Source organism: Cynocephalus volans, chromosome 10 (genome assembly GCF_027409185.1).
Source record: "Cynocephalus volans isolate mCynVol1 chromosome 10, mCynVol1.pri, whole genome shotgun sequence".
Lineage (NCBI taxonomy): Eukaryota > Metazoa > Chordata > Mammalia > Dermoptera > Cynocephalidae > Cynocephalus > Cynocephalus volans.
The window spans coordinates 127,937,851-127,963,923 of record NC_084469.1 but is presented as its reverse complement, the minus strand read 5'-3'; the positions used below and the strand labels follow the sequence as shown (position 1 = coordinate 127,963,923).

General features: G+C 35.1%; 1 protein-coding gene across 2 annotated transcripts in view; it reads left to right on the top strand.

Moving 5' to 3' along the window:
• The window catches only part of PHLPP2 (PH domain and leucine rich repeat protein phosphatase 2), a 62,242-nt gene that overhangs the window by 1,102 nt on the left and 35,067 nt on the right, over positions 1–26,073 (top strand). For both annotated transcript variants that reach the window (XM_063110599.1, XM_063110600.1), the window contains exons 2-4: positions 4,686–4,969; positions 16,223–16,356; positions 22,243–22,433. In XM_063110599.1, coding sequence (XP_062966669.1) covers positions 4,686–4,969; positions 16,223–16,356; positions 22,243–22,433 — 609 coding nt within the window. The remainder of the gene's footprint in view (positions 1–4,685; positions 4,970–16,222; positions 16,357–22,242; positions 22,434–26,073) is intronic.

Genomic DNA, 26,073 nt, shown 5'->3' with positions numbered 1-26,073 from the left:
TCCAGAGTTCTGGAAGAGGGATAGGCAGGATTTAAAACTTGCCCTGGAGAAGGAAGAGAAGGAAGAGAGTAAAGAAAATTTAGAAGATTCGTTGTGTTTCAAAAATACCTTGCAAAAGAATGAAAATATATGATATTAAAAAATACATTAAGTAATAGTTGTTGATTGGGATTGAGGTTGAGCCGTACTTACTTGTTAAGATTATTAGTAGGACATCACAAAGGTGGGAACACTGAAAAAAAAAATAGGTTTGTAGGATCTAGTGAATCCATGAAACAACATGAACTAGAACTCTGTGAAATATGAAACACTTTTTCTGCTGCTATGTCTCAATCTTAATGCAGTGACTTAAGGAAATAACTTTTCATAGTTTACCTCTGATTTCTGTATAAACCTTTTACCTATTTATTGGAATTTATTTAATCATAAGTTGCAAATATATTACCCAAAGGCTTTTGGATATTTATTTTAAATGATAAGGTCAAAAAAATGTCAATTGTGGATTAATTTAATAAAAACAAAAATTTAACTGGCCTGGCTTATCAGGAAATGGCAGGTCTGAGAGATGGGTGATGCTTTCTGGCCTAGAAGGTAAACAACTTTGGTAACTCTTTTGGGTGGTGAAGGAGTGAGTTGTGAGGGGAAAGAAATTGAGAAATGAGAATCTATATTGAAGACAACCTACCACTGGTTCCCTGAGGTTCCAATCTGGAGACCATTAGAAAAATTCCAGAAATTGATATTTATTATAGTACTGAGCTGGTGTTTTGAGAGCTGACAGTCTCTAAGGTTTTTGCATCACTTGCTTTCTTGCTTATGGTCAACACTTTAATCCTTGCAAATAAATGAGATTCGTCATGGAGAATAGGTGCTGTGTATTCCACATACAGAAGTTCTCAAGTGGATAAGTGGTCAAATTTTGTATCAAGTGAAACTGGAAAAGCATATGTAAGTAGAAGACTTACTGAATTGGGAAGAAAGTCAATCTCCCACATGTTTTTCTCTGAAGACTCCATAAAATTAAAGACTTTTCATTCTTTTTTGTAACTCTTTTATACGTAATACCAAATAAAGGACATCATTATTGTCACATAATATAGATCTTCATAAAAAAACTAATATAACTAAGCCAGTATAGCGTAGGCAGACTAGACCAGGGTCCATCTGTACGGAGTATTGGAAAATTTCCTTCAAAATATGCCCCAGATTTATTTAGTGAATTGCCGAAGCATAGGTCTATAAATTTTTCAGATGTTTCCTCAATTATAACTCAATTTTGGAGTTACAGTTTTTTGTTTTTTTACTCAATCTGTAGAAGATATGAGGTTCCTACTAATCTAGTTGGTTACTGCTATGAGATCCATTTTTTTCAAGAATAGTTTAAAGTTTTTATCAAAGTAGTAGGTGTATATGATTTTAAACAATCAGTACCAAAATTTTTTAATGAACTGAAGTATTCATTATTATGAATACTTATTCATAATAAATTATTTTGAGTTATTCAGAGAGTTACTTTGCCAGACCCTGTTTTTATCATGCATGTCTTAGAGTTAATCACATGTGGGTGTTTAATAGTTTATTACCTTTGAACTGATTGCAGCCCTTATATATTATGTTTATTTTTAGAGAGTTAACAGTGTAAAACTGAAGGAGTGGGTGCGTAATTCATGGCTTACTCTAAAGAGTTTTGCTTTCTAGAAAGATCTTTAAATCTTAAATGTGCTCTTTGTACACTTGTTTGATGTGAGAGTTGATTATAGTTGTGTTCCCTTTTAGATAAGTTTGTGATAGCAGTTCTTTTATAGGAGTAAGGGAGAAAAGAAAGTGTTCTCAGTCTGGCAATTCCGGTGGAATGGTGATTCTGAAAGCTGAAAGCAGCTCTGAGGACAATGTCATCTGCATTACTGGCTGCTGAGGCCTTTCCAGCAGTTAACTGATGCATTAGGCAGTGGAGCAGGACATTCTTGAGAAGGAAGCACTAGGTGATTCAGCAGTGGCTAATAATAGCTAAACAGTCCATCTAGATTGTTGCTGTAAGACTTTGTTTTGCTTAGTATCCTGGTCTTTTAAATGCCCGTTGATCAGGTTTAAGAGAATTATACCTATAAAAGCTGTAACCTAGCAGTTCATATTCATAGGGTGGAGTTTATCATATAGACAGGAGATAAATCCTTTGAGGTAAATGATGGCCAACAACACATATGTTTTGATAATGAAAAGTTCCTTAAGAAATTTAGAGTTTAAAGGGAAATACATATGCACATTTAAAAATGACTGTTAAAAATCCCTGCAGAAGAAAAATCATGTATGAATGAAAATAATACTTCCTGGGGTCTTTCTAGAGTTTTCTAAGATTGAGAAGATCAGTGAGCCATTATTTGACCTTAGAAAGTGTTTTTTTTTAAAGAAGCCTTTTGGTGGTTGTGTGGAATAGTGTCTTGTTCTTTTCTCTCCACTGAGTGCAGAATGCAGAGCTTCTTTCTATGTTACTGTACCATATGGAATACTGTTTTCAGGTGGACCAGCTAGTCTTTCCCAAAGATTAAATAATAAGGAATATTTAAAATTAACCAGTAGTTAACTAGTCAGCGGTTAAAATTGTTTAGTAGTATAAATATGATGGTCCCTATGTTTATGAAATAAGCACTTGAAAGTTCTTTGTTAATTTTGAGGTATTCAGCTCTGAGAAAATGCACTTGATGAGAAAAAAGAGACCTAATTTCCGCTTGTAGCAGGGGTTTATCCCATTTCTGTAAAGTTAGAATAAATAGTAATCCTCATCGTTTTGAACAGCTATAACCAAATCCCCAATCTGCAAAATGACCAATTTACACATGTTATCCTAAATTTAAATAATGAAGCCATTTTCACTCTTGTTTTTCTTGCTTCCCACATGAAAATACCTGCTAACTTTTCCTTCTCCTTTTTTTTTTACCATCTTTAAAAATTTAATTTTAAGTGCTACAGTTATCTTCAAATATTTAATCTAAGTGATTATAAAAATAATATTTGCTGTATTTATAGGTTATTTATAGGTTATTTATTTGCTTTATTCCAATGAGGAATGCTAGTGAAAGTATTTTATTTACTCCCTTTCAGTTTGTGGCTTATACAAAGAAAAGATTGTAGGACAAAAGTGGAGATTTTTTTCCCCTAGTTTGTTCAACTTCTTTCCAGTGCTAATTGGATTAAAGTACAGATTGGGAATAGATTTCTGTGTTGTCAGCTGAATTCTGCAAACATCTCTGTACCAAGACACAATAATAGGCTATCAGTGGAGAACAGAATAAGAAATACCAAATCATTAAAACCTGTTGTCATGCACGTATATTAGGAGTATGTTCAAGGTGAAAAAGTTCTGCTGAAGAGAGAGTAGAGTCACTAATTCTTTCTAGGTAGGAGGGGAGCGTGGGGATGGCAGATATGGAAGGCTCCATAGAGAGGGTGACACTTCTGTAGAGTTTTGAATAGTAACTCATCATATGGACAAGGTGGAGAAGGACATTTCAGACAAGTCACAGTATTGTGGAATAGTTGGTGTGTTTAGGGAGCTAGAGGTAGTTGGATGTGACTGAAGTACAGAGTGAAGGGCAGTGAGGAATGAAGCTGGACAATATCAGTGGATTGTTGGGAGAAATTTCTTTTTTATTAAAAAAAGACAAATAGCCTGTCATAAAAATGGAGTAGGCAAATGTTGATCTTTAGAAACTTATTATATTGGCTGTAGCAGTTTTTGCTTTTGAGATAACTTCATAATGCATGAATTTCACATACCTGAGTTATCAAATGTAACAGTAGTTTTTTTGAAACATGATGGGAATGGAAAAAATACTAGTATTTGTGCAATATGGTGTCGATACTATGCTTGCTTATTTGGCATATGAGGAAGAGGATCAGGACCCTAGAAAGACTTACAAGTTTTCCTGAAGAGACATGCACAAAAGTGTTTATTGAAGCATTGTTTCCATCGGTGAAAAATTGGAAACAAATTAAATGCCATCAACAGGAGAGTAGATAAAGTACAGTGTATTCATAAAATGGAATTTATTCAAATGAATGAGCTGGGTGTATTAACGTAGATAGATCTCTAAACCAACGTTGAACCAAATAAAATTGCAAAGTGTGAAACATAAGTATGTTAAGGTTTGGATAGTTTTAAATCAGGTAAAACAATAATATGTATAGTTTATAGATGTATACATATATGGCAAACATAAAAAATGCATGGAATGATAAATATTAAACACAGTAGTGTGTTTGTTTTTGGGGAGAGGAGGGAATGGGATTGGTGTGGGGTATCAGGTAGCTTCAGCTGTGTATATAGCCATATATTGTATGTATGTTCTTTAGAATAATGATCTGAAGTAAAATGGCAAAATATTAAAATTTGTGAAAGTTGGGTAGTGGGTACATAGTTATTTTGTTATTCTTGACACTTATCTGAAAACGTAAGAAAAAGAGAGGGTCAGAGAAGATAATGGAGACAGACATGAACAACTAGCAGTAAAGAAAATTACGTTAGCTGGGTTAAGAATGGGTATGGCAGATGTGGAAGGCTCCACAAGAGGGGATACTTGAACATAGTGTTGGTGAACATAAAGTAGAGAGGTGGGGTGAGCAGTGAACATGTCTAATTCAGTCAGACGTGCTAGCTAATGATTTCTTTCTCTTGATATTTTTTTTAGAGAAATATGAAACGCAACGGGAGCAGAAATTGTTTGAATAGGAGAAGTAGGTTTGGTTCTCGAGAAAGAGACTGGCTGAAAGAAGATGTGAAGAGAGGCTGTGTTTACCTTTATGGAGCAGACACAACCACTGCCACTACAACCACTACCACCTCCTCCAATTCCTCATCCTGCTCCTCGGACTTACATCTCGTCCTTTGCACAGTAGAGACACCAGCATCAGAAATATGTGCTGGAGAGGGAAGAGAAAGTCTTTATATACAGCTTCATGGAGACCTGGTCAGGTGAGGTCTGAGTTCTGTCACTCTGATTCTACTGCAATATAAGTAATGTGTGTTTCCGCTTAGAAGTGGACATTAAGGATTTTAGTTGTGTTAGAACTAATGATGATTATGGAGTCACTAGGCTTGAAAAAAGATTTGTCCTTGGAATGCTGACTTTATGATTGTTGAACTTAAAAACTATTGGTAAAGGAAAATTTGAGAGTTCTTTCATTTGGAATACACCGTAGGTCAGATACTTAAATTTAAAATAAATGTTTTATTTTATTATTTTTTGGCTGCTGGCCAGTATGGGGATTGAACCCTGGATCTTGGTCTTATCAGTATCATGCTCTAACAAACTGAGCTAACTGATTAGCTCTAAAATAAGTACTTTAAAAGTTAATTTTTTTGAAAAGTGTAAACAGAATGAAATTGAAATATGTAAAAGGAGTGAGAAGTCCTTTTCTCTCCCCCATTCCCCAACTGCCCGGACCTTTTCATGAAGGTAGTTGTTATTACCAGCTTCTTATGTATCCTGGGGTAGTCTATGCAATTATAATCTTATATATGTTCGTGCATGAGTATATGTCTTTATTTATATATATAAATTTTAAAACTAATGTTGCTATATGCAACACACTGGTGACTTATCTCTTAGAAATCTTTCCATATTAATATTTATATAGTTGTCAATTATTTAATGGCTGCAATAGTATTCCATTTTATGAATCTACAATAATATTAGCCAATCTCCTATTAATGGGCAGTGAAGTTGTTACCAATTTTTTACTGCTACAAACAGTGCTGCAATGAATATCCTTGAACCTATGGTATTTCTTGTATGTGGGAGTCTATCTGTAGGATAAACTCCTAGAAGTGGAATTGCTGAGTCAGAGGTTATGAGCATTTATAATTTTGATAGATATTGTCAGATTTCTCTTCATAGGGGTTATGTTACCATTAAAAATATAGAAGTATATCTATTTTCCCCTTTCTTTTTTTTTTTTTTTTAAAAGATGACCGGTAAGGGGATCTTAACCCTTGACTTGGTGTTGTCAGCACCATGCTCAGCCAGCGAGCTAACCGACCATCCCTATATGGGATCCGAACGCGGGGCGTTGGTGTTATCAGCACCGCACTCTCCCGAGTGAGCCACGGGCCGGCCCCTATTTTCCTCTTTCTTTCTCCAAAACGTGTTAGTATTAAATTTTATATATAAATATAAATACATACTCACGCATGGGCACCTATCTGCTTATAAATAGAAATGATTGTTGATAGTTTTTAAATTAGAAAATCGTATAGTCAGTGTTCCAAGGACAAATCTTTCTCCAAGGCTAGTGACTTAGATATTTGCAAATCTGATAGGAATTTTGTTATTTTGTTGTTTTAATTTTTATTTCTCTTAATGAGTGAAGTTGAGCATATTTTCATGGGTTTAAAAGCCATTTGTGTCTTGAAAATTTTTTACACAAATGTGAAGAAAAGTATTTTTATAGTAGTCTTATAACTGTGCATATGAACTCTTTAATTTAGCTTTTTTAAAAAATAAAAATCACTATTAGTTCTTTGAATTCGACATCAAATAAGAGCTTTTTAAATGCCTGACCATTTTTTTCTCCTCCCCATTCCACAAAATAAAGAAATGTCTTGAAACAGAATTCAAAGGTGTGAATTTAGTACTGCTGAAAGTGAGAAAGGAAGCTCCCACTTACACCTTAAAAGTATAGTAATAATAGTAACACCTTTAGCTGAGCTAAAAATTGATGTCATTTTAAAAGTCTAAACTGAGGTTTACTGTGTGTTCCTTTTAGGATTTGGACTAATTCTTGAAAAAGTAGATTAGCATTTGAATGTTTTCCTTGTTCACCAGTTAACTACATTACCTAAATCCATTTGTAAAATGAAAGGATCAGATTGAGTGATCTTAGGCTTTTCTAAATCTTAACACTGACTCTGATCTAATTTTATCAGGTGGACTGGGTGATCCTTAGGCTTTTCTAAATCTCAATACTGATTCTGATCTAATTTTATCAGGTGGAAAGCCTTGACCTAGATTATAGCTGGTAGTGATTGATTGAGTTCACTTAAGCGTATGATTCATTCCTTTGTATACTGATGTATATATATACAATGATATTAGAAATGTGGCAAGAACCCCACTGAAATTGGCTTGCTACTGCTAGTTGTATAATTAGTTAAGAATCCAAATGTCATATACTTTATTTACTTACGTGAATCTAAATTGTACTTATAGTGAAGAGTTTGTCTCTTTTTAGCCTTGTAGCCTTGATAATTTATCATGAAATACTACTTTGAGGGTATAATTGATTAGAAAATAATGAAAACACAGTTGAATAGTGGTTTGAAAGAATGAGTGTATTTTCATTGCTGGAGTAGTAGCTCAGAAACTCTTATCCAGCTGAGTGATGATGATGATGATGATGATGATGATGATGATGATGTGATGATGATGGTTTTGGTGGTGACGATGGTAGATTTCAGCCAACAATAAGTGCTTTCTTGTGCTAATCAGTGTGCTTAGTGCTTTATATGTATTTTCTCATTAAATCCTCAAAATAACTCCCAGACAGGTAGTATCATTCCTTTCAGATGAGGGGAAAATTGAGGCTTTGTGAGAAGTCCAGTAACTTGGTCAAGGTCAGGCAGGTACTGCCAGGCACTTGGAATGCCTAAATCATTCAAAATAGATCATAGACTTCATTCCTAGTAATGGTCCTCCTGGAGAGGAACTGGCACAGCAGTATCCCTTACTCAGTTTCACTATTTAATCATGCTTTTTTCAAGATATTTTTTAGATCTCTTACTCACTTGTTAATTGCTTGAGTTCAATTTATCTAATCAGAAGAGTAGGTACTTTCTTTGTTAATAGCTCTTTATAAGATAGTTGGCAGTCTAAGGCATTATCTTTTTTAAGAACTTTTTTTGCTGATTACTGAAGTATAATATGTGTTCATTGAAGACATTTTGGAAAATGAAAAAATATGAAGAGAATTAATAATATTCAGTGCTTATAATTTATGTAAATTACCTCATTTAATCCTCACAACAATCTTGTGAGGTAAATACTATCCCCATTTTATAGATTGGGAAACAGTCTTTAAGAGGGTTAAGCATCTTACCTAAGAGCCATCAGCCAGTAAGTGGTAGAGGCGAAGTTTGAACTCAGGCATTCTTTTTTTTTTTTTTTTGTCTTTTTCGTGACTGGCACTCAGCCAGTGAGTGCACCGGCCACTCCTATACAGGATCCGAACCCGCAGCGGGAGCGTTGCCGCGCTCCCAGCACCGCACTCTCTTGAGTACGCCACGGGGTCGGCCCGAACTCAGGCATTCTGATACCACTTTCCATCCTCTTAACCTATATTGCTTCCGCATAGTAACATTTTTTTTTCTCGCAGTTCTTTTTCTTGATCACACACATACTTTTAATTACATATTTGGGCTCATACTATATATTCAATTTTATGTCCTGCCTACTTCACCTTAATTTAATTGTGGCATTAAAAATTCTTTCGACAGTAGTTTTAATAGCTACAGAATGTTCCTTTTTATGGATATACTATAACTTCTTTAAAAATTGAGAGATAATATGCAATAATGGTTTAGAGGTTGGACTCCAGAATGAGAGTGTGTGGGTTCAAATCCTGGCTCTGACAGTTGGTATGCAAGCTACATACTATGTAAGTTGCTCTGTGCCTCAGTTTAGTAATCTGTAAAATGGAGGATGATGATATTTATATTGTTGAATTGTCACAGAGGTTAAATTACTTGTACATGTTATAAGGATTAAATGAATTAATACTTGTAAAGTAGTGCTTCTTAAACTGTTCACCTGGAGAGCTTGTTAAAATACAAATTCTGATTCAGTAGGTCTAGGGTAGCCTGAGATTGTATATTTCTATTAAGCTCCTAAGTGATATACTGTATTTTGAGTAGCAAGGAAGTAAAGTAGTTAGAATGATGTCTGGCACCTAGTAAGTGCTCAATAAAAATTACCTGTTTGGGTTGTTTCGTATCATCCAACTCTTAGAGGTAGTGTTTTTGACTAAACTATTGCCCATGAATCTTTGTGTTGCTGATTTCTCTAGGCGAGGTCCTGGAAATGGGATTACTAGGACTAAAATTACCCTGTGTTTTGTCTAAATCATCCATTACTTCTTTCTTTACTTTTGTTCAATCATGGACTCTCACTTGAGTATAGCTCAAGGATTACAAATTTATAGAATTTTAGCACATGAAGGAACCTTACAGAGATCATCTACTGGTAAAGTAAGTCTACCCAAAACAACAACTCCCAACCCCTCTCTATTTGGAAATATGTATTGGGTGCAGGGCTTTTTTGGTTGTCACAACTACTGGGGAGAGTTACCAGTGTTTAGGGGGCAACGGCCAGAGAGGCTTAATGTCTTTAGTGTGTGGGACAGCCCTGTATAGCAAAGAATTGTCCTGCCGCCAAATCCAGGATCTTCTCCACTGGGAATCACTGAGGCCATTTCTCTCTGTTTTATAACTGTGAAACAGGCCCAGAGTTCAGGTTGAAAGCACGTTCCTGCAGCTGAGTGGTGATAGAGCTGCAGTTGGGACACAAGAGTCTTGTCTCCCAGTGTACTGCTCCTTACATTATAACATGAGGGTACTTCAAAAAGTTCATGGAAAAATGGAATTAAAATATAATACGAATCTTTCCATGACTCTTTGAAGACCCTGTGTATTTGGCCTGTTTTTTTCTATTGAATTGTTCAAATGATAAGTGACTCGCTTGGCTGGCTGGTTGCTCAGTTGGTTAGAGTGTGGTGCTAAAACCAAGGTCCAGGGTTTGATCCCTGTACCAGCCAGCTGTCAAAAATTTTTTTTAAATAAATGACTCACAACTTAGCATAATCATTGCTTTCTCTCTGAAAAGTTGTAAAAAGATCATATGTAATAAAATGGCTTGCCCTTTGTCTCATGGTCATATGTTTACTTTTATTCTTAGTCATCAAAATAACTAAGATTTCTGCGTTTGAGAGGAATAGCTCTTTTAAGATAGCTGAGAACCAATAGGATGTGTCTAACAGAAAATAACACCCTTGGGATTTGGGATTCTGATTTATAATTCCTTTTCTGTCACTGACTTGCTAGGTGACCTCTTTCAAGTCACTAAAATTTTGTTTACCATATTATTATTATTTTGTTTTGGGGGCTGGCTGGTATGGGGATCTGAACCCTTGACCTTGGTGTTACAACTATGTGCTCTAACCAACTGAGCTAACTGGCCAGCCCATTTGCCATATTTTGAAGTTATAAAAGTTGAATGAAAAATCCTGCTTTGGGATAGTGAACTGATTACCACTGAGGAGGGGAAAAGGAGATTTTAAAAATTCCATGTTTTATATTTCTGTACTGTTCTAAAACTTTAAAAGAATGTATTGTACATTACAAAACTGGAATATAAATAAATAATCTTATTTTGAAACAATTTTTTTGCCTTTTAATACTTCTAAAATCAACAGGTACTGTTGATGGTAGGTCATAGTTTAATCAGCAGTGTTTTTTCTTCTTACTGGTTATTCTGACATTATCTGGTTTGCTGCGGTACAATTCTTACACTGACCGCCAGAGTTAGTGCAGATTTCACAAGCTAAAAGGTGTGGTCCCCAGGAAGATTACCCTTACTTCAGACTCCAGCTGTGCTTTAGGGGTCCCCAGGCCATCTGCACTTCTGACCAACTGGCTATAAAGTTAGGAGTTCCTATGACCTGCCCCTTAGGTTCAATAATTCACTAGAATGACTCACAGAATTCAGGAAAGCTCTGTACAGTTGTCCCTTATTATCCACGGGGGATTGGTTCCAGGACCCCCCACCCCCATACGAAAATGCACAGATGCTCAATTCTCTTATATTAAATGGTGTAGTATTTGCATGTAACCTACACACATCCTCTAGTATATTCTAAATCATCTCTAGATTATTTATAATGCCTAATACAATATAAGTGCTGTGAAAATAGTTGTTATACTGTATATTTTTTAAAATTTGTATTATTTTTATGCTGTATTATTTATTTATTTATTTGAATATTTTCTGTCCATGGTTGGTCGAATCCAAGGATGTGGAACCTGCGGATCAACTATAGTTATGATTACAATTTTAGTATAAAGGGTACAAATCAGAACCAGCCACCTGAAGAAACTCATGGGGTGAGGTCTGGGAGGGTCCCAAGAACAGGGTGAATTCAGGTCTTCCTTGCCCTCTCCCTATGGAATAAGGGCCTGCTACCCTTCCAGCAGATTGAAGTGTGCACCAACCAGGAAGCTCCATTGAGCTTCAATACAGAGTTTTTATTGGGGTTTCATTATGAAGGCATTATAGATTGAATCATCAACCTTGTGATTGAACTCAATCTCCAGCCCCTCATGCTCCCCCACCCAAGTCAGTCTGGCTCAAAGCCCCAACACTGTAGTCACATGGCTGGTCTTTCTGGTGACCAGCATCCATCCTGAGTTATTGCATTTCTTAGCATAAACTCAGGGTTGATCCAAGGGGTTCGTGAATAACAAAGACACTCCTATTACGCAGGAAATTCTAAGGATTTGGAGTGTCTCTCCTAGTAACCAGGAACAAAGCCCAGTCATATTCTTTATTATACAGCAGTGGTGCATAAAAAATAGTGTATCTTTCAAATGATGGTATATTAGACTTAATGAAATATGGTAATTTTAAAACATAGCTTTTTGGGTTCCTTGGTGTGAGTAATTCAGCATATGAAGTGCTTTGAGTTCTTTTCTGCATAAATTATTTTATTATGTAAAATAATGTGGTTTGCCTAAAAGAAGCTAGGCTTTGCAATGAAGCTTCATTTTTCTATTTGCAAAATGCTGTAGTTTTCTAATATATCAAACAGCTTCAGTATAGTGTCAGGTATCAAGTAAACATTAATTGAAGTGTACTTATTGTTGCTGTTGGTAATAATTATTATCTATACTGCTGATTTGAACATTTGCAGATTTTACCTTTATAGGTGGTCAAGGATTGAGTTTGTAGGGACAAAGAGAATTTTCCCTCCCCCTTTGAAGTTTCCAGTCTGCTGAAATAAAGTAACAGTAAATTAACAGGAGAAAAAGGCAAGTTTATTACATGCATGGGGGAATCACAGGAGAGTCATTACCCAGTATAGCCCAAAGAGGATTATACATGGTTCTTCCTAAGGGAGAGGAAGATGGGGGAATGTAGACAATTTTGAGAGGTAGTAAATAATTTTTAGGAGAGTTGAATAGGCCCAAAGAACAGACAGTAGTTTGTAAATGATTCTCGTAGGGAACTGAATGGGACTGAAGAACAAACAGTAGCTTCTGACAAAGTCTCTTTAGGTGTGGTGACATTTCTGTCTTTCTTCCTGCCATGTCAGTTTAATCTTCCCTGGCTAATGAAATTTCAGAGAGGAGATCGAAGGCAATTGTGTTCCTTCTGGAAGAGCTTCAGATAAGGGAATTTCAGAGAGAGTTCCACCCTGTGCTTTGGGAGAGAAACAGTAGAAGGTCAGAAAGCCCTTGGGTTTGAGGCTGTTTCTAATGCCCTTTAATTCCCTTTAGTTCAAAGTGCTCAGCATGCCAAAGTGCCATACCTTTCGGTTATCGTTTTCTGAGCCCCAACAGGTTTTAATCTGAATTTGATGTAGAGAATGCTGCTGTGCTTTGCTAGGGTCTTTGATACAATTATTCTCTGTGTTGGATTTTTAATAGTGTATGCTTTTGCCTCCTGCTATGAAGTAGAACTCTTGTGAAATGATACTCGGTATGAAATTTACTCTTAAATGTGTCTTAACTATGGGCACTGTGTAGAATAACTAATACAGGAAGATACTACTCTTGGCTAAATGATATAATCTGCTGTTGATAGCATTGCTGCATTAGTTGGCTGGTTTGGAGAATTACCATATGCACATATATTTATATGTACATGGACTACAGTAGTCCTTAGAAGCATTAGGAGCAAACCAAAACTTTTACAGTAGTCTTATTGTTGCCTTGAAAGAGTAGTAGTATTTCATATGTTGAATAGAACTTTTTGTTGCTAGCATTACTCTCTCCCATACCTGTTTTGCAGTATATAATTTTTCTTTGATTTGCAAGAAATAAAACAAATAGTTAATTGCCAGCTTGTTAAACTTTTGGAACTTTGAAACTCAAAATTAAGCTGTAAGCATATCATAGCTTTTCCCTCCCCGATACTCTACTCTCTTAAGCAGATGAGTTTAATGAGTAAATGAAATTAGTCTCTCATTTTACTCGTTTTTGTACTTCTTGAAATATTACTTGTTTACTCATTTATGCTAAATTAATGAGAGCAAATGTTGAGGCTCTCTTGATTTTTTTTTTCCCCTCCCACAGGGAAAATACTTTCTTTAGGTGGAAATATATAAAGAAGGTTTCCAAAATATACAGAACTTTTTTAGTCCAGGAAATTTGATCTTGTAAGGTATGTCAGAATGAGAGTGTTTCCGTTTCTTTTGGTTTTCTAGAGAGAAATAGAAAAATTGAGTGTGTGAAATTTAGCCTGAAAGTATAATTATTTCTGAATATTTGATTATTATATGGAATTGTAGTGTTTAAATACATTGAACTCTATATTCTTAAATGTATTCAGGTAGAGTTTGGGAAGGTGTCTTAGATAGAGTCTACCTCAGACTCTTGAGTTCTAAAAGACCCTAAAGATCATCTGGCCCAATTTGATTCTTACTGGAGTCTCTTTTAAAATATCTCTATGACTCTCTAGTTCTCTGTGAGCAGTTCTGAGGGACAGTGTGTTTCATTATTGAGCATCTCTAATTATTAAGATTCTTATGTTTAGTTCAAGTCTACCTATGCAACTTCTCATAGTCCTGTTATTTTGAGCAACACAAATAAGTCTAATCCTTCTTGACATTTGAAGATACACCTCTTTATACCCTTAGTCTCCTTGTCTTCAAGTTAATCCTCCTTCAATCATTCTTCATGTTACATTGCTAGTTGACCTATCCAGGATACAGTTTATAGAAGTCCCTCTTAAAATGCACCTTTCTCAGAAGAATTCTACCATTGTCCTGGGAAAATGCCTAACATCGTTATGGACCTTTGTGAATTTTGATTTTCTTTGGCTAAGGATGAATTGTAACTGAAGTTTTTATTCTGAGAAGTTTATTTTATGTTTTTATTAAATTCAATCTTTAATGGTCTCTATAGGCTTTTTGTTCTTTGGTCTTTCCCCCTGTAGTATATTATTCTGAGTTTATTTTATAGTTTCTGGAAGGTAAAAGACTGAACAGAGCAGTCAGGAGAGGCAGGTGGTGGTTTTATTTTTGTCGTTTTTACACATCAGTATGATTTCTATCCCTAAATTATCATTTTCATACTGTTGTTTATATTCAGCTTTGTAGTGTTCCCATTTCATGATATTTTTTACTTAAGTCTTGTTGCCAACAGCATTTTCTAGTTCTTCAACCACAAAACACAGACATCCTTCATATCCTTTTGCTGTGATGGGAAGTGTATCATGTTTCTTCTAATGAGTAAGTTATCTAATGTTCTTTAAGACTTTTTGAAAACACATAGGCTTTCCTTTACTTGCTTTTTGGTGGCTGATTTATTTTTATTATTTTTATTTTTTGGCAGCTAGCCAGTACAGGGATGAAACCCTGGACCTTGGTGTTATTAACACCATACCCTAACCAGCTGAGATAACCAGCCAGCCCCATTGGTTGTTTTAGATGGGAGAGATATTCTATTTTTATTCTAATTAAAATTTGATTTCACTTCTGAAATTTTTGTGTGTGTGTGACTGGCCGGTACAGGGATTGAACCCTGGACCTTGGTGTTAGCAGGACCACACTCTAACTAGTCAGTTGCTGAAATTTTTTTGAGTAATACTTATCAACATGTTATTGAACATATGACATATTTTGCTAAGCACTTTACATGCTATACAATATCTTATAAGTAAATAAATACATTTAGTAACAACCTTATGAGTTAAGTACTCTTGTTATTCCCATTATACTGATGAGGAATTTAAGAGAGTGAGGTTAAATAACTTGTGCAGGGGCAGGCACTTGATAAATGGCAGAACTTAGACTCAATCCCAGGCAGTCTGACTTTTGGAGCCCATACTCTCAGCCACTGTATTTAACCACTATATTGTGTTGTTTGCTTTATGATAAAAGAATTGCAAAAGCGCTATCTTGCTATCATGACTGGTGTAGCCCCTTCTATCAAAATACACAATTATCATTTTTGTTTTTTAAGAATATTTAAAGTCTTTTAAGTCTGTGTGATTTAAAATACAGTGTCGGGCCGGCCCGTGGCTCACTCGGGAGAGTGTGGTGCTGATAAAATACAGTGTCACCAGAGGCCACAAATGATTATGACATTCTGATTTTATCTTAGCTTTCAATCAGGACCATGTAGTAAAATGATTTTTTTTTGAGAATTATTGGGCCATTCGTTCCTAGTTTTATGGAAGAATCATCTATGAAGCCACGCAAAATATATAGTGCCTGGGACATATGGGCAGCCCCAAAGTCTACCTCTATGATTGTGTGTGTACCTCATATGAAATCAGTTATGGCTAAGTATAGTCTTTCATATCTCATAATTTTGCTGCCTTTTAAGTTTGGACCAGTGGTTTTCAAAGAATCTTGTGGGGGGTCCCTGAGATTTCTGTAAAGAGGTGTGTGAGATCAAAACTCTTTTATAATAATACATCAATTTTCTCTTTCACTCACAATCTTTCATGAGTGCACAATGAAGTTTTCTAGTGACTGTGGTGTGACATCACAACAGAGTGAATACAGAAGCAAACCAGAGCATCCAGCTATCTTCCATTAACCACCTATTAAAGAGATTTACAAAAATGTAAAACAATGCTACTCTTCTCACTAAATTTATTTTATTTTTGAAGATGTACTTTTCAAAAATCTTTATGTTAACATACAATGGCCTGATTATTGTTACTTTAAGTAAATAAATAATTTGCAAATTTTTAATTTTAATTTGTAACTCAGTAAATATCAATAGCTATAACCCATGTAAACAAAACCTCTTTGGGTTCCTCAAAGAGTATAAAGGAGTCCTGAGACCAAAACCTTTGAAAACTATGTGTTTTAGCCTAGTTGTATCATATGATATTAAAGAAAATCTTGATCTAGAAATAAAAATAGAGTATAATGAAAGATTAAAAAATTAAATGAAGCATTTTTCTTACTTACCAAATATTTTTCTTTTGAATTGTATAAGCAGGAGACTGGAACCCACTGAACGACCTCTTCAGATTGTTTATGACTATTTATCCAGGCTGGGATTTGATGATCCTGTGCGCATACAGGAGGAGGCCACAAATCCTGACCTTGGCTGTATGATTCGATTTTATGGTGGTAAGAATTTATCCATGGCTTTGTAAATATATTAGCTACTTTTAAGTTGATCATTTGTGCCTCTATCTGCTTTCAGCTTTTTTTTAGCATCTGGCTTGTAAGGAGATCCAAACCCTTGACCTTGGTGTTATCAGCACCATGCTCTAACCATGTTCTAACCAAGTGAGTTAAGCGGCCAACCTTGCCTTCAGCTTTTTAAAAGTGTTTATCTAAAGATGTTTTTAAGCCAGTGAACTAATGTAGTTAAAAACAACCAAACAACAACAAAGACAAGAGGTCAGAAGGTAAGGGAAGACTTAGAGGAATAGCAAAAATATCTTCCCATTTTATTTTTGCTCTTTTTTTTCTGCATTTTGCTCACTTATTAGAATTATTTTATACCTTTGTCAGAATCTTGATTGGATCATACTTTAGTATCAATTATTTTTACCATTGTACTTCTGGATAGTTTGGTAATGTTGACAAGATGATGGTCATTATCATACATTTGACTTGACATTTGATGATTAGATCTGTCAAATTTATATGTTGGTGAATTTAGTGGGCTTTAAATCTAGGATTATTCACTGTCTCTTCTCTATTGTGCAGTTCCCCCCATAGACTGTTTTTCACCTGATTTCTTTAACAATAAAGTTTGGCTTATTTAAGTCAGATACCCTTTCCAAGTATTACTTTCCAGTTATACATAGCCTATTAATATTACTGCTAAGTAATATTCATTGAGTGCTCACTGTGTGCTTTTATGCTTATGAGTTACTTAATTTACTCATTACAACCACTCTATGCCATAGGAACTATTATCCTGTTTTATAGATGAGAAAACGGAGGCAGAGAGAAGTAACTTGTTCAAGATACAACTCGAACATAATGTGATGCAGTTTTATTAAATGCACTTCACAAAAGATTTTATTTATAATTTTTCATCCCAATAGTATTTTATATAATATAGTTCCTTAAACATTGGTTTCGTTTCATTTTATTCCCATTAATTTGTCTCTTTGGGAATGTCCTGTGCTTTGTGATCGTGTTTTTGATTTTCTTTCCTTTCATTCCTAAGTAAAGATCATTGTTAGGAGTTGTTTTTTTTCTTTTGGCATTTATCTTTGGCCAGAATATATTAATGTTTGCTCTGTCTACTACTTTCTTATTTTTTTGGTTAACTGCACTGATCTGCAGCTACCCTGTATATCAGCTTTTGAGAATTACATCCAAGGAAGAAATAAATTTTGAAGTTAATTCTGGAAACAAGTCTGTGTATTAGGGATTATTGTGACTATTTTTAATCTTAAAAATTAAGATTAAAGTCTTAATTTTTGTGTTTCTTAAGTTTTAGAGTAGTATAAGTTTAGCTGTTATCTTTGAGGAAACTAGCTAGGAATTTTCTATATAACAGATTACTTTATGAAGAAAAGTAGCTTGCTTATTTGACATTGTTTTTATTTCAGAAGCATTATCTGTATTCTGATTTGGCAAGGGAAGAGGGCATAAAAGGTTTTACTATGGTTTGCTTGGCCTTTTCTGGATTTTTCTCAGGAAATGTAAAAATTGCTTTTCAAAAATATTGGATCCCACGATTAGGTCAGTTTTATAGATATGTTTAGATTATCTGGTAATGCTCACGATGATGATAATGCTGTTAAATATATATCACAAGTATGTTCTCATCATTAGTTGAAATGTTGGTGTAATTTTTTTTCTTGTTCCATGAAGAAAAATTTATAGTTTAAAACCCAATAATCCCCTGAACTAGACCTTGAAATACCACATTGAAGTTATATAATATTTGTCCATAAGATATAGCACATATCATTCATGCAAAGGAATACTACGCAGTCCTACAAAAAGGGGATGGGGGTGATTTTCTATAAACTGAAATGGAGTTATTTTCATTATCAGTTAAGTGAAAAAAGTAAGATGCAAAAGAGTGTAGATAGTCTGTTACTTTTTATGAAACAAAGATATATATACATACCCACTATATATAATTCTTGTGTAATAAGAGAGTAAATGAGTGAATGAATAAATGAATGAGTGTTTAAGTGCCAGAAGTGGAAATTGTAAATATAATCCTTTGCTAGTTTATGGAGGGAGAATAGTTGCCAGATTGAAGTTAAATCAGAAAAAAACTTTTGAGACTAATTGGAGGAATGCAGTCTACCTATCCCTAAAAAACTTGGTTGAAAAAAACCGACTTGGAACAGTAACAGGCTCCTTATCTGATTGTGGTTGAAACTGAATTCTTCATTGTACATTTTCATTCTAGAATGAAAATTGAGCCTTAAAATGCCAGTGAGCTGCTTTTTACTCATTGAGATTTCTTTCATATTCAGTTATATTGCACAGATTGGCTCTGATGCCACTAATTTTTCTACCACCACCTGATAAATTGTAGCATGCCCATAATCTTAATGTATGCTTAAGAGGATATTTCCAGTAGAGTCTAAAAAAGTACCAGTTTGTACCACCTATACCAGCACCAATATTTGGGGAGGTCTTAGGGAACCTTTTTGAAAGCAAGCTCTATTAACTAAGAGAGAAGCTAGTATAATTTGAGTGAGAAAATTATGTTTAGGCAAGAGGTTTTAAAGTTAATTATTACCTAAAAAATAGGTAATATATGCATTTGGTATCAAAAAAGCAAAAGATAAAATATGTATATATACACACACACGTACACACACTTACATATACGTAAGAGTACTTCAAAAAGTTAATGGAAAAATAGAATTAAAAGATAATACAAATATTTCCATTAACTTTTGAAGACCCCGTGTGTGTGTGTGTGTGTGTGTGTGTGTGTGTGTGTGTGTCAGAGAGAGAGAGAAAGAGAGAGAGAGAGAATCAATTTATTGGCTGGGTAACAAATTGCCTCAAAACTTAGTGACTTAAAATGATAATAAATATTTATTATACAGGAGCAAGTAGTTCCCTATGTGTCATCACAGCATGGCAGCTAGTTTCCTCTGGTGGTGAGACACACGTGTGCACATACACACACAGGCATGCATGTGCATACGCATGGAGGCCTCAGTATCTTTTATGACTTAGCCTTGTAAGTCACCATCACTTTCACCCCTTACTGTTTATTAGAGAGTGAGTCACTAAACACAGTCCACACTGTCGAGGGGGGAATTAGGCTCCAACTTTTGAAGGGAGAAGTATCACAGAATTTGTGGACATATCTTAAAATCATCACAAAAAGTGTGCTTCCCTCTCACCTTTCTCCTCCAACCACCCAGTTCCTGAATCCAGAGACAACCATTGTTTTTAACAGAAGGTAGGCCATTTTTGAATTATTCTCTTGGAAGCAAATAGCTTAGTAATCAGCTTTAAATATTTCGTGTGGAGAATCTTTGGTGAATCAGCTTAGTTAGAATATAGTGTTAACAAGGCCAAGGTCATAAGGGCCTAAGATAATGTTGTAGGTTCTCTGGTTATAAAAGGTACCCAGTGTCCCAGGCAGCCATGCAAACACTAGTTATCAGCCTTCCTGGGGAGAGGAGTTACTGGGGGGGAGGTGAATGGAATGACTGTCACAGTGCAAATTCATGCTATAAAAGCTGTGCAAATAACATATTTTACTAAAGTTGAGTGGGTAGCATGATCAGTCATGGGGATTAAGAGAGCACATTAATCAGCCCCTTGTGTATGAGGAAACAGAGTCCAGAAGGTGTGATTTGCAAGTGAATTTGTAGTTCTGGGACTGTATTGCCGGGTAGCACAACTCCCCGCCCGAGCATTTCTTTCTGTACCACATTCTCTGCACAGATTTTTAAAATCAGTTTTGTCCAAAGAGAGTAAATAGAACCAAAAGAAGCCAGACACAAAAGATTCACTCAGTATGTTTCCATTCACTTAAAGTCCAAAAACAGGCAAAACTCAGCCATGTTGTTTTGAGATGTGTGGCAGTACTACTGCTTGTCTATCCATATCTGGTCTTTCCTTCTTGCATAAATACAGAATTGTAGTTGGGCATATGACTGCCCAGCTATGTCTCGTTTCCCAGTCTTTCTTGCAGTTAGATGTATACATGTGACAATTTTCTTCTATGCTATGGAGTGCAATTGATGTGTGCCACTTCTGCACCAGGTTTCTAAAACCTACCATGTGTGCTTCTCGGTCTCTTTTCCTCTTCTGTAGGCTAGGACAGCAGTAATCAGAGTGATAATTGAAGTCAAGTGCCACCATCAGCCTGAGTTTCTGAATGACAGTGTTTACCCCACCAACCCAGAATGCCTAACCGAACAGAATTAAATTTCTGTTGTGTTTGAGCCATTATATTCTGTTTGCTACAGTAGTTTAACCTACTGTAATTAATACAGGATATATACATAAGTGGCAAAAATATAAAGAGAGCAAGGGAATTATTATTATAAAAGCCTGGGGAGCAGCTGACCGCTAGGGTGGACGAAAGAAAATGTGATTCTTACAAGTAGAGTTTTTGTATACATACAGTATACATTTTAAATTTTGACTATTTCTAAATTGCACAAGTAGGTGATACCATTGTGCACTTTTCTTTATAGAATTTGAGAGTACTTATTTCCCTACACCTTTGTGGATCTTTGCCCCAAATTGCAAATCATACCAGCTCATGTTAATTTGCATATTTTAAACTTCTTTGTTAAAATGTAGGAGTAATATCGTGCTTAAAGAAAGAGAAGCTCTTGCATGCACATACCAGCTTCTGCTACCATGATTGGAATAGTCAATTGAAATGTCACCCATAAATAAGCTTTTCTTCATGAGGGGCAGAGAGGATTGGTACAGAACTAGAGTATGCCTATCATTATTGAGTTCTTCCTTCTAGAAAAGACTAATAGGAATAGTGGCTGTCAATTATTCCATACTTTTTTTGTACCTAAAACTATTCTTAGTACTTTATATTCATTATCTTACTCAATTTTTACAAGAACCCTGTGAAGGTAGGTAGTGTTAAGATCCAAACTATATATGAGGAAAGTAAAACTCAGTGAGATTAAGTAGTTCAAGGAAACAAAGTACGCGGCAGAACCAGTATTCAAACTCAGGTATGTCTGACTCCAAAGTCTGTGGTCTTAACTATTTTACCATACTGCCTTTCTCTGCCTACATGGGAGATATGGCTGTTGCAAGAAGGATTAGTAATGGCATCCAAGGTAAAATCTTACCTTGTAGAACAAAATTCACAGGTATTCTCACTATATAAATTCAGTGATTGGGGGGAGTAGTGAGAGGTTGGTTAACAGATACAAAAGTACAGCTAGATAGGAGAAATATTACCTAGTGTTCTATAGTACTGTGGAGTGACTATAATTAATAATTTATTGTATAGTTTCAGTTAGGTAAAAGAGGCTTTTGAATGCTTCCAACACAAAGAAATGATAAATGTTTGAAGTAATGGAAAAAAAATCAGTGGTTGCCAGGATTTCAGAGGATGAGAGAGGGAGGGAAGACTAGGATACTGTAATGGTTAATACATGACATTATGCATTAGGCAAAACCCATAGAATTGTACTATACAAAGAAGGAACCCTAATATAAAATTAAGTTAATGATAAAAATAATATGTCAATATTGATTCATAACTAACAAATGTACCACACTAATACAATATGTTAATACCAGAGGAACCATATATGTGGGTTGGGGGAAGGTATGGAAACTGTCTACACTTTCTGTTCAATTTCTCTCTAAAACTAAAACTGCTATAAAAATAAAAAAATTTTTAAAAATTCAGTGATGGGTAATATTTCAGGACTGAGATCTTGTTTTTGAAATACCTATACTATTTAGTTACTTACATGAATAAGATTGCTGAATGTTGGCACATAATACTTTCTTTATCCCTTTCAGTATTCGTGTACTACTTTAATGGTAGATTCTGAAGTATTGTTTTCTTCTCAGAAAAACCATGCCACATGGATCATCTGGATCGAATCCTGCTATCTGGCATCTATAATGTACGCAAGGGAAAGACTCAGCTGCATAAGTGGGCTGAACGCCTAGTTGTTCTTTGTGGTACCTGCCTTATCGTTTCCTCAGTGAAGGATTGTCAAACTGGAAAGATGCACATTTTGCCTCTGGTTGGGGGAAAGGTAAAACTCACAAAAAATGAATTATTCTTATTTTATCATCTTAATTAAGAAAATATCACTTATGCTTTACATAGCTTTTTTCATGTCTTTTCAAAGAAGCCAACGAGCATTATTACAGGTTATATCAGAGACTCTCTGGGAGGTTCAGAGAGTCTGAACCTCAAAATCCTGCTGCAGAACCGTCTGTTGAAGGCAACCCCACCTCCACTGCTAAGCAGTAGATGCTGTTGGTGACAAAGCCAAGAGTACACAGAGGATGCTACCACTAGAACCTGCCTTTGGAAACTAGAGTAGCTGCCAGCATTTATCACTGAAGATTATTTCTGGTTTCTCCTTTTCCCCCATTAGATTAAAATTCAGAGTTGGGAGTGGTAACTAGCCCCTCATTATTGGAGGTACAGCAGTCACATGGTGACTGTGAGCTGGCAAGCATATACCAAGTGTAGCTGTGTGGAAAGTAGAAGGAGCCTGGGCCTTTGATGGCATTATGGAGCTGCTATACCAGTCTTGGACTGACTACTCTATTTTTTTAAGCCACTGTTTTATAGCTGATAGTAATCAATTGATGTGCTGAAGAATTTCACAGTTAGAAAGTACAAAAGAGCCCTTAAGAGAGGCTCTGGTGTACATCAATAGGAGTTCCAGAGAAGATAGCAGAGAACAGAGAAGCAATATCTGGAAAAATAATGGTTGAAAATTTTCTAGAAATACAAACGTGTGTTCAGATTCAAAGTACACTAAGTACTGAGTAGGATAAATAAAAATAAATCTATACTTAGACACATTATATAGAACATAAAGGACAAGGAACAAATTGTCAAAGCTTCCAGAGAGAAAAAGATTACCTACAAAGGAATGGCAGACTGACAACAGTCTTCTTATCATCAAAAATAGGTGCTAGAAGATTATTTACAAAGTTGCTGAAAGAAATGTCAACCTATATTTTATACCCAGCCAAATTATCTTACAAGAGGCAAAGCAAAATAAGACATTCTCAGACATAAAAAGACTAATGAGCTAGCATAATATCACTGAAATAACTACTAAAGGATGTACTTTCAAAAAAAATCTCTACCCACCTAAAAAAAGAAAAGAAGAAGAAGGGAAAAGAAAAAAAACCCCACCAACAATGGAAAGTAAATTCAAAGGGAAAGCATGAGATATAAGAAACGATGATGATTGCAGACATTGAAAAATATGGTGGTAAATTTAATTTACTATTGATTATGAAAAGTTTGAAAGGTTTTATATTTTCAAAGAGGTCAAACTACACTGAACAATGGTTCAAGATGTGGCGGTGTGCTCAGTAAATAAAGTGTGATACAGTCGTGGGCTATAAGAGGATGGAAACACCAAAAAATTTTAAATTTTATTAGAAAAATTATCAGATATGAATTTAAAAATTTTAAGGGTAACCACTAAAAGTAGAAGGGGGAAAGAGATTATAGAAAACTCTAATACTAAAAGAAGGCAAGGAAGAGTTGAGAAAAAGGAATAAAATAATTATAGTAAATTGTCACAAACTACAATGATAGAAATAAGTCCAAATATATCAGTAATCAAAATAATTGTGAATGTCAAATTATTTTATTTAAAATTCTACTATTTGCTGTTTGTAAGAGACACACTTAAAATTTACTCATAAAGAAGACTGAAGATGAAATGGTGGAAAAATATATACTAGACAAATAGCAACCAAAAGAAAATTGGTGTAGTTAATATTAATATTATATAAAATATTTATATGAAAGTTTATATGCAAGAAAGGACTTCTATCCAGAATATATAAAGAACTTTTGCAACTAAGTAATAAAAAGACAACCCAGTAAAAACCTGGGCAAAAGATTTGAACAGATCCTTTACCAAAAAACATAAAAAGATGGCAAATAAACACATGAAAAGATCTTCAACGTTGTTAGTCATTAGGGAAATGCAAATGAAAGTCACAATGAGATACTACGCACCACTGGATTAGCTAAAATTAAAGGACTAATGAATACCAAGTGTGGCAAAGATGTGAAGCAACCAAAACATTTATACACCCTTGGCAGGAATGAAGTTACTTTTGAAAACTTTTGTTTTTTGTAAAGTTAAACATGTGCTTTTCAGATGACCCAGCAATTCTACTCATAGTTATTTACCCAAGAGAAATAAACATGTGTCCTTACAAAGACTTACAAGTGAATGTTCATAGCAGCTTTATTCATAATAGCCAAAGCCAGAAACAACCCAAATGCTCATTAGCTGGTGAATTGATAAACAAATGTGGTATATTCATTCAGTGGAATACTGCTAAGCAATAAAAAGGAATGAACTACTGGTATACACAAGAACAGGATGAATCTCAAAAGCATTATTCAAAGCGAAAGAAGCCAAATACAAAAATCCATTTGTTACATGATTCCATTTATATGAAATTTGGAAAAAGGCAAAAAACTGTAGTGATAGAAAACAGATCAGTGGTTACTGGGGTGTGAGGGAGGGAATTGACTGCAAAGTGGCACAGGGAAATTTTGGGGTCATGGGGTTACATACTGTGTTAATGTATAAAAACTCATGAAACTGTTCTTTTAGAATAAGTGAATTTTTAAAAAAAAATCAGTGAATTTTATTTTAGGTAAACTATACCGCAATAAAACTCAATCCCCCAAAAGACTTTAACATAGAAAGCGTTAGTAAGGGGCCAGCCCGTGGCTCACTCGGGAGAGTGTGGTGCTGATAACACCAAGGCCACGGGTTCGGATCCCATATAGGGATGGCCGGTTGGCTCATTGGGTGAGCGTGGTGCTGACAACACCAAGTCAAGGGTTAAGATCCCCTTACCGGTCATCTTTTTAAAAAAAAAAAAAGAAAGCGTTAGTAAGAATAAGGCTCACTACAAAATGATAAAAGGAAAACTTCACCATGAATACATAATAATTCCAAAGTTGTACATACGTAACAGTATAGTCTCAACATATATAATACAGAAATTAACATAATTATTCTGAGAAGGTGGCAAATTAACTCCTAGTGAGAGATTTACAGACTTATCTCAGTATTTGAAATTACATGATTCTCTACACTTTTTTTTTGGTTGTTGGCCAGTCTGAGGATCTGAACACTTGACCTTGGTGTTATAACACCCTGCTCTAACCATCTGAGCTAGTTGGCCAGGCCTGTTCTCTATACTTTCTGTGTCAAACATTCCATAATAAAATGTTTTAAAGAAAACATTATTCTAAAACAATATGTATTTTCATTTCAATAAGATCGTTTATTGTGACACAGACTCATTCAATTGCAATGATTTGTTTCTAATGAAAAATGGTTATGTTAGGGCTGGCCCATGGCTCACTTGGGAAAGTGTGGTGCTGAGAACACCAAGGCCACGTGTTCGGATCCCTACATAGGGATGGCCAGTTAGCACACTTGGAAGAGTGTGGTGCTGACAACACGAAGTCAAGGGTTAAGATCCCCTTACCGGTCATCTTTAAAAAAAAAAAAGAAAAATGGTTATATTATGAGTATTACAATTGAGTGTTATGAAAAGTATTTCATTTTAGTGAATCTTTTTAATGTGATTTTTTTTTTTTTTTTTTGCTCAAAGTATTTTGTTTCTGTCACTTGGTTCAATCTTTAGTTGGCACCAGAAACCTAA